Genomic DNA, 10096 nt, shown 5'->3' with positions numbered 1-10096 from the left:
AAACAGTCAAAAATATACCCTCTTTGACATGATATATTATTAAAACTTAAGTTATATAAACTATTTGTAATATATTAAACGAAAAGCTATAAGTACGTACGTATTTTTAATGGTCAATGACTAAGTTCAAGTATTATTCATATATACGATCTCATTATTCATTGTAGAATTTACCTATTAGTTTCATTGCATGCTTTTTTTCTTCTTCTTTTTTTTAACGATAAATTTGGGCTCAGCGGCATGCCTCTTCATATACCCAACTTCAATTCCAGAGGAAACCCATACTGGGAAAACTCTTGTCTCCATTCCTGAGAGCATTTTGCTCACACCAGAATTTGAACCCGATACCTCACACTCTCAGGCTCCATCATATATCAATCCATCTATTAATTATTGGTAGTTTCATTGCGTGCTTAACGTAAAAATAAACCAAGACTGACGACCGATGGTAATAATCCATTTTTCTGTTAAAAGTTTTGCACCTAGCTAGTTTATGATTTTTGTCAAGAATTTCATTCATATCATACTCCATATTAAACAATAAAACTTTGTACGTTCATAAAATGACATTTTATTTGTTTGTAACACAAATGAAGAATGACAGTGCATTCATGAGGCATATGCCAGCAATCCAAACAGACTTTATCCTGTTTGAACATTATATTATATTATATTACATACTTGTATAGTTGTATTAATTATTATTATTGATAAATATATAATATATAAATCGAGCAACTAAGTCACGCTAAGTGTCGCTAACTAATCACACTAGTTTGACAATTTCACATTATACAAATTATATATGCATGTATTGTCACATCATGTTACATATGTTAATCTTTGCATTTAACGAGAGGTTTTTTTTTATATAGATATTTACAAAATCAAAAATCAAGAGGAAAAAAGTAAAGTTAAATGAATTCTATACATACATGAACAAAAGACCAGGTCATGTCCACAAGTTGGTAAATTAATTAGTAGTTTCATTTGTTATGACGGAAAATACAGTTAGATTTGATGTTTATATATTATTGTTTACCGAGATTCCCGCACAATGTGACGACAGTGTGGTGGTGGCAGCGCATCTGGTGCAACTGGTGGTAGTGGTAGTGACGGCGATGGCGAATAGCTAGTATGTATGTTATTGATATAAAAAGAAATTGATGTATGGAGTCACGTATGTGTGTTTATTTTATAAAGGTATCTTTGACATTCTAAAATATAAAGGTGAAAAAAGGTGAGGAGATAAAAGAAAAATCAATTTATAATCTTTTCTTGTATTTTCGTGTTTTTTTTATGTATTATCTAGCTCATTGCTAGAATTCATATTCAAGGTTTAACATTTATAGAAAGTTTTATTGATGACACTAAAATCGGCTCGAAAATATAATTCAAATTGATAAAAAGTTTTATATTCTCTTTATTCAATTGATAAATTTTTCTACATCTCACTCAAAATGATTAAGTATCGTTGTTGCTTTACATAGATAAATTATAAACTTGATGGTAAAAATATATTTTTTTTTCTTTTACAGACTTCTATTTCTAACTTCAATATACAAAAAATACTAAAATAAAAATGAATACTTAGTTATGACTTGTGATCAATAAATTTGGCCGGCTAAACAAATGCAAAAATATGTTGTCACAGAGTCTGCACAGGTTACCAAAGTAAATATTAGTTTTTTAAATGACATAGAAATGTCACAAGTATCCCCCTTTTCCCTCCATATACATATGCATTACATATACATATATAAAATAAATAAATCCACCTATATATGTGTGTTGTGTTGGTTTAATTGGGTGGAAAATAAGATGTGTTTGGTAAGCTAAATTCCAGCTATATAGGCCTTGTGATCATTAGGTCTCCTCTATATCTCCTTAACTTCTATAGCTTATATTTCTTGGTTCCAACCGCATTTATTTCTTAAGGTATTTTTTCTTTTTTTTTTTTCTTAGTTTTCTAGTTACTTTAGTGGAAATCAGTTGACTGATCTTTCATGAAATTAGTACGTTTTTTAGAAGGTAATACGCATTTTATTGTGTGTATATAGTTAATAACCACCTTTTAATTTCAATCCTATGTTAAAAAAGTAAAAAACCGGAGGAGGTTTTGCTGTTCGGGTTATCCAAGGAGGACGGGTCTTTGACTCCTGTTTCTGAACCATAACCTTAATAAGATGAGGTTTTGTTTTGTTTTCTGTGTATTCCAAATTTGTGAAATTTGTTTAAATTTGGAAAGTTGTACTAGTAAGGTTCAAAAAGTTGGTTCAGTATATATATTGTTGTGGTTAAATTTTGGTTAAGGGAGTTAGAAAAAAAAATGTTTGTAAAGTTTTTTGATTCTGGCTCACTTTGATGTGAAAATATATGAAGATGAGTCACACAAAGTCGAGCAGGATTCACAAAGTGTCCATTTCAATATGACCTGACACGCTTACGTCATATATGGTTGATGTTTTAGGTCACCAATGTACATGAGTAGAAGAATCGACTCTAGGCCGCTTTTACTTAAAGAGTAGATGTATGAGTACCACCAAATTTGCAAACTTTTTTCCTGCTTTAAGAAAAAAGTGAAACTACATCACATGCTTTTTCTACACATAAATAATGGTGATGAATTTGATGGTAGCTATTAAAGTTGAAAGTTGAATTTATATAACATTGAATCAAAGACATTTCTTGATATATTAACACCATTTTTTGTGTGTGTTTGTACATATATAGTGAAACTGAAAAAGAAGAGATTTTTCTGATTTTCTTGTGATATGGCTGCAAAATCTTGTTGAACTATGAAGGTTATGAAGTGTTTCACCTTCTCTCATGATGACAAAAATGGTGAACCGAAGAACACCAAGTCAACTTCTGTACGCTCCTCCATGTTCATGTTAAATGGTCAAGAGGGGAGGAAATCAGGCTCTGAGTTTACATCAATAGATATTTCTGATGTTAGTACAGAGTCATCCACAAGGGCTTCATTCACAAGTTTGACTCAAAATCCGAGTGGTAGAAGTATCAATAATCTCCGGGAATTTGCATTTTGTGAGCTGAAAACAGTAACTAGGAATTTTAGTCGGGCCCTCATGATCGGAGAAGGTGGTTTTGGAGGTGTGTATCGGGCTATGATAAGAAAAACGGATGGTTCGGGTCAGAAGATTGATGTTGCTGTCAAACAACTAAGCAGAAGGGGACTGCAGGTTCATGTTTTTGATTTTTTACTTGTACTTTCTTGAATATGATGCTTGCTAAAATGCCATTTTCCTAGATTTTTCTTCCTTTATTCTTAACCTTTCTAATGTGCTATCTTGATTTGACTTCTTAGAGTCAAAGAATATGGTTCTCAAGTTCAATGTTAATAAATTTTCTACCTCATATGTGATGTAAATTGTAAATGAGTAAACCTGTTATCCTAGGTAAAAAATGCTGATACAATGTCTGCTATAAACTCTATAAATATCAATATGAATTTCGTGTTTTGGAAGTACTGTGCCTGACGTTAAAATGTAGTGCAAGATGGTTGTGTATTTGTTGTACATTGGTTTATCAATTATCACAAAACAAGATACTGAGGTTATGTTTTGATTAATTTCTCAGGGACACAAAGAATGGGTGACTGAGGTGAATGTTCTCGGGTTTGTTGACCATCCAAACCTTGTCAAACTTGTGGGGTATAGCTCCGAAGACGATGAAAGAGGGATCCAACGTCTACTTGTGTACGAGTATATGCCAAATAGGAGTGTTCAAGATCATTTGTCTAACAGGTTTCATACACCTCTTCCATGGTCTATTAGGCTAAAAATTGCACGAGATGCTGCACGAGGCTTAGCTTATCTCCATGAAGGAATGGAATTTCAGGTACCCTTCTGATGCTGATAGTCCTAACGGTAAATATGTTATTTCCATTGAAGAACTTCCAGAAAATGTACTTTCCTCAAAAGAAATGTTACAAAATTTCATGAACCATCCCAGAAAAAAAGTTTGATTGTTTTCTTGTCATATTGATCATTTTGTTCTTTGTAAAGAATGCTGGTTTGTCCAACATGCTTTGACCAGTTTACCCATCTTACCCAACCCACTCATTTTGCCACCCTAGTTGATGTTTTGATCATGAAATTATCTTGTTGATGAGCTCATGTAATTAATATATGTTTTTGCAGATAATCTTCCGAGACTTTAAATCTTCAAACATTCTCTTGGACGAGAACTGGAATGCTAAGCTATCTGATTTCGGGCTAGCCAGGCTTGGTCCTATAGATGAGACAGGCCATGTGTCAACAGCAGTACGTTAAAACCCTCTCTTGGACATATAACCCAGATAACACAAATAAACACCAAAGCAAACTCAGCTAATTCAAACCCAGATTATAACACTATATTGATTTTAACAGGTAGTTGGAACAGTTGGATATGCAGCTCCAGAATATGTTCAAACAGGACGATTAAGTTACAAAAGTGATGTATGGAGCTTTGGAATTTTTCTATATGAACTTATCACGGGTCGAAGGCCAATGGACCGTAACAAGCCAAAAAATGAGCAAAAGCTCTTGGATTGGGTGAGACCACACCTTTCCCATGACCTTAGAAAATTTGAGAAAATTCTAGACCCTCGACTAGCAGGGAATTACTCGCTCAAATCAGCACAAAAGTTAGCAGCAGTTGCTAACAAGTGCTTGCACAGACAACCAAGAATGAGGCCAAAAATGAGCCAAGTGTTGGAGATCTTGAACTCGATTGTAGAAGATGAGAGTGTCGAGAACCTGGAGGAATCATCACCGTGTTTTGAAAGTTTGCATACACCACAACATGGTGTTTTTGAGAGGTCAATAAAGGAGGAATTAAAGAGAAGACTAGTTGGGGTAGAGAACAAATGGTTGGTTTGTTTGACATGGAGCCCTAAAGTTATGAGCACTACTTAGGGAAGCCTGAATTGGTGCATATGGAAATTGTCTATATAGCAAGTATATGTACATAAAGTGGTTTTTCATTTTATAAATGTATGTTTTGAAGTGTAACTCTAATGACCGCTGATCAAGTTTTATAAGCCATTGTTGAGAATCCTTTTTCTTTTTGGCACAATACCCCCATATTTGGGACCAGCCCATTGTTGAGACTGAACCATGCTTCGTAACTAATGAGCTCCCAACATCAATGTCAGCCTCCTCACTCCTGACAACTACGAGACAGATGCACCTCTGATTTGTAATTCTTAACCCACCCATATTGTTGTTACAACTTCCAATAAACAACTAATGAAATAGATCAACTAAGTTCACCTTTTCATTTCTCCTCGCATGAATGAGGCTTCATGATAAATATAACAAAGATCAAAAGAATGAGACGAAAAACTTCATTTACAAAAGGGTCGGTAATGGATGATTAAGCAACGGTTTATATATGATGAAAAGGAAGAGGAAAGGTAATAAAAAGGAATAGAAGGAACAAATGTGAAGGTGCATTCCGGAACCACAATACACACCAAATATGAGCAAGGGACCCATTACTCAGACTTTCTGAGTAGCACTTCATGCCTTCACTCTTGACTTACCCAAACTCCATGTCTGCCATGATGACAATTTATAATCCTTTATTTATTTTAATAAATAAAAAGCTTAGAATGCCCAGTTTCCAACAAGTCATCACAAAATTCTGATATAATATTTTAATCAACAAGACTAATACTCAAGTAGCAAAGCAAGCAGGTAGTAGTAATATGCAACACTTAAAACTATCTATAATCGGCAAAATTCATCAGAGTGGTACTAATAACTAAGTGCTAGCTTGATAAGTTAAAAGGTCATACAGGTAACTCAGAGAATGGAAAACAATTAAAACAAACTGGAGATCTATAAAATGATCCTAATTCTAGCATACTGGATGTTTATGTACATGATTTGCCTCCAAATGCCAATCAACTCCCAAGCATCCATCATATTTTCTTCTTTGTGGACTCAATGGTTGGCAGCTCTGCGTGCAAAAACTTGGTCAGGACTGAGGAGTTTAGTACAACACAAGATATTCAGATACTTGATAATGTTTCCTCGCCAATTTGAGGAAATTCAATATTCTAGGATTATAGGTTTTATGTGTGTTTGCAGGTGATCAATAGGTAGCACTTCAGACATTGATTACAAAACATACTTCCTTCTGGGTAAATTGAATTTCAGTGCACCTCAGCCCAAAAACTCAAAAAGATGACTGCATGTAATTCAGGCCACTAGGCATTTAGCAAAACTTACTAAAGCTATTAATGTTGATGCATGATAAATAACCAAAAAAACTAGTATCGTGGTATGAATTTTATAGCGGGTCAAATATGACAATAAAATATGAGTCCACAAATGCATGTGTTAATACTGCAGATAATGGATACTAAAGGATATTACTGAAAGATCCCAATTCCCAACCTGGTTCGAAAAGTCGAGTAAAATGAAATAATTTCAGAAACTTACTTCTCAAAAGGGGTTCAAAAGTTCCTCCAAAGTGGTATATTCAACCGACTCTGCATAGCGACATATGTCTATAAGATCATTGGGTCGTTGTAGACATTTAATCTGTCGTGAATATCTTTTCCCTAGCTCTCCCTCGAGATCAATGAGGCACATACGCAAGTCAAGTGATTCAAGATGAAGACAACCATCAAGAATCGCCTGCAACCCAATATTTGACACATTGCTCCAAGTGAGTTCAAGATGCTGTAACTCAGGTAAGCTTCCTACGATAGCTATGGCCATCTCATCATCCACCGATGGATATGTGTCATTAAGTTCTAATATTTTAGCATGGGGCAACAAGAGCCTAAAGTTGCAATAATTTCTTTTGGTATATCTGTTTTATAAACACTGAATTCCTCCAATAATGGAAGCTTCTTCAACACTTCAGTCCAGATTCCAGATATGTCACCAAATTCGAGAAATCCAATTTCAAGACGCTTAAGCTGACTTGATCTGTTAGCAGAATAAAAATAATTTAAAACAGCTACATGCCGTATTAAGTGCGCCTATATTAGTTTTATGGGCAAATAGCTTTATTAGGGTCCAAACAAAAAATGCGTCCTCTATGGCCTAAAACTTGTCAAAATCAGCTTTTGTGAGGTATCCGTTATCCTTTTAACAGAAAATGCTGACATGTAACTTTTGGTTTCATTTACCATTTATTGCTTATGTGGATATTCCACCTCATTTATTTATTCCACCTCAATATATATACATACAAAAAATACATGATTAACTCAATATACATTCACTCTCACTCTGTATCTATTGTTCTCTCCCTCCCTGTACCTCTCTCTCTCACCCACACAGAGAGCACCACCTCCATCAATGGCGAAACACCGATCTTCATCATCTCTCTAACTCATCACTCTCCTCACCATCTTCTCCTTACCACTTCACCACATCTCTGCCGATTACCACTTCGAAGGCTTCGACGCCGACGACGAAATCGATCTCCCCCTCCACCGGCCATCACCTTATCAGCCTCAGATCCTCCGCCTTCTATATTCCATCTCCGGATTTATCGGCCGATATATCAGAGATATATCAGTTATCGGCTCTTCACCGATAAGAAAAATGACTTATCGGGCAATTTATCGTTTTAGTCAAATTTCGGTCAAACTCGGCACTTATCGGTCAATATCGGTCAAAAAAAAATTTTGACCACTTTTTTTAAAAAAGAAACTGGGTTTTTATCAAATATTAGGGTTTATTACTTTCTTTAATTCAATTTTTTCTATTCAATTTTTAATTAATTCTTTAACTTTTGAGTTAATCTTTAATAATCTTTTAATTTCTAGTTGTAAATTGTAATTACTTTCGTTACTACCTTCCTTTTGAATATAGTCTATAGATACTTAAACTTCGAAACTTTAATTGTAATTATTTTCTTTTCTACAGTTTATATCCTAATTATTGATGCATTGTGTTACAAATTGTATATATTGCTAGTACATATATAAATTTTAGATAAATTCCTTTACATTTTAGGGTATCCGATATATCCCCGATTCGCTTATCGGGGGTCGGCTGATAATAAACCGATAACCGATATTTACAACCTTGATATTTTGTAAAATGGGCTTAATTTTATGGATATTTGGACTAGTACTTTCATAAGAAAAAGGAAAAATTAGACATATCACAAGGAAAGGTAGCAGCCACCCGAAGGCAGCAAACCGCCAGCAGCCCAGCAGTGCCATTGCCTTTTCACATTAGTCAGGCATCTTTTTTTTTTTGTTTCCTAACGAACTAGGCCTCCAAAATAAATCTTGCTTAAGGCCTCCAAATGTCTTGAGCTAGCAGCCTAGCACTGAAGGTCATAAAGGACACATTTTTTGTTTGGACCCCAATACAGCTATTTGGGATAAGTTGGAGTACTTTTAAAGCAACTAAGCCCTAGATTTATACACCACATCCTAATAAGGAGTAATAAAAATTGAAAGAAAATATAGAGTCGAAAAGTTGTCTATAACACAAAAAGTGAAGTGAACTCTCACATACCTATCAGCAACATACTGAAGCAAATCCTCATCACAAAACTCCAACATAGTGATGTCAACCAACTGCCCTTGGCTTCTATCAATAGCATCCTTACACAACTTTCGGGTTGCTTCTTCCATCGCCCAACCAAAACGCTTTTCTATAAAGGCATAGTCCATAAATATGACCCTCCACGGTGGCAGGATAATCCTTGCACAGTTTGTACCAAGCACTGCACACTTTTTATTTCATTTTATCTTCACAGATTTGCAGAAATTTGATATGGGTTTTTTTAAATAAATATAAGAAGAAAGGTTTTCTTTTAGCGAGAATAGGCTTGGTGAAGAAGATGTACTCGTGTTATGTATGTTGTTAGTGGCTTTTTTTTAAGGGATTAGTTTCCAAAATAATTAAAATGGACACATGCATATAGTTGTTATGTATATTTTCTTACATACAATAAATATTTTTTCAAGTTGCTAACATACAATACACATAACTTTAGTTTTTTCCTACTATAAACATTCGGTCAAAAATAATTACATTCCAGGAAACTAATCCTTTTTTTTTAATTCTTTAATCTAGCGTATATATGCCTAAAAATCAACCTTAAACATACGTGGATTCCACTAGTTCTCTTTCCTAATCTTGCCCCTGATTTTTTCGCATGTCATCATCAGACATATCTTTAGGCACATCAATTAAGTTGATTTATCATTATCTATATTTTAAAACAACTTTACAGTTTACCTCTCTAAAATATTTTAATATTTATAGTAAAAAATTTGCTACCCACACAACGTGTCGTGGCGTCAACGGTGTGGTAGTGGAAGCGTTGTCGAGTGTTGTAGATAATTGATGTAAAAATAAATGATGTAAAAAATTAATGGAAATATTTTAAAAGATAAATTACTAATAGTGTAATTCAATATATAACACTAATAAATGGTTCATTATAACGAGTCAATGTGTTGTTGACATGACAAAAATAAAAAGTGGAGTTCTTGATGCTCTTATAACTCTAATGAGAATTCAAATTATTATGAACACCTGCCAAGACTCCCATATTTGAAACCAACCCATTGTTGAGACTAAACCATGCTTTGGAACCAATGAGCTCCTAACATCAATGTCATCCTCCTAACTCTTGTGGAATATGAGACAGATGCACATCTACATCTAATTCTAAATTCTTAATCCACTCATTATTTTTACATAGTTCCATTAAAGTATTAAACAACTAATTTGACGAATCTACTAACTTCACCTTTTCATTTCACCTCGCATAAATGAGACTCCATGATAAATATAACGAAGATTCAAAAAATGAGAGATGATAGGCTTCTTTTGTTGTATTTGAAAGGGTGGGTATTGGACGATTGAGCAATGGTTTATATAAGATGTAGGAAGAGGAAAGGTTATACACTTATACAAAAGAAATAAAAGGAACAAATGTGAAGATGCACCGGATATACCATACGATTTTCAGCAAGGGACCAAATATTCTGACTTCTGAGTAGCACTTAATCCCTTCATACTCGACTTACCCAAACTCCATTTCCTCTATGATGACAATTTATAACTAGATTAATACCCGGTCGGTGACCGGGTAACCA

The 10096-nt window shown here is 34.2% G+C and overlaps 1 protein-coding gene and 1 long non-coding RNA gene across 3 annotated transcripts; one reads left to right on the top strand and one right to left on the bottom strand.

The window, feature by feature from the left end:
• The first annotated feature begins 2748 nt into the window (after nucleotides 1-2748).
• LOC122605470 (serine/threonine-protein kinase PCRK1-like) lies at nucleotides 2749-5018 on the top strand. The gene is made up of 4 exons (XM_043778425.1): nucleotides 2749-3203; nucleotides 3601-3861; nucleotides 4164-4286; nucleotides 4395-5018. Exons 1-4 carry the CDS (start codon nucleotides 2799-2801, stop codon nucleotides 4920-4922), a joined length of 1317 nt encoding a protein of 438 aa, XP_043634360.1. The 5' UTR covers nucleotides 2749-2798; the 3' UTR covers nucleotides 4923-5018.
• A 621-nt stretch (nucleotides 5019-5639) lies between these two features.
• Nucleotides 5640-8822, bottom strand: LOC122605952. Of its 2 annotated transcripts, none has more exons than XR_006324762.1 (3): nucleotides 8502-8822; nucleotides 6456-6950; nucleotides 5640-5970 (listed from the first exon to the last, which is right to left on the bottom strand). It is a non-coding gene; the product is annotated as an uncharacterized LOC122605952 (long non-coding RNA). The 2 variants fall into 2 exon arrangements; XR_006324763.1 differs by having other exon boundaries at nucleotides 6456-6653.
• Between the last annotated feature and the right edge of the window lie 1274 nt (nucleotides 8823-10096).

This window comes from Erigeron canadensis, chromosome 6 (genome assembly GCF_010389155.1).
Source record: "Erigeron canadensis isolate Cc75 chromosome 6, C_canadensis_v1, whole genome shotgun sequence".
In the NCBI taxonomy this organism is placed as follows: Eukaryota; Viridiplantae; Streptophyta; class Magnoliopsida; order Asterales; family Asteraceae; genus Erigeron; species Erigeron canadensis.
Note: the sequence above shows the minus strand (reverse complement) of the source record. Positions and strands in the feature narration are given on the sequence as shown.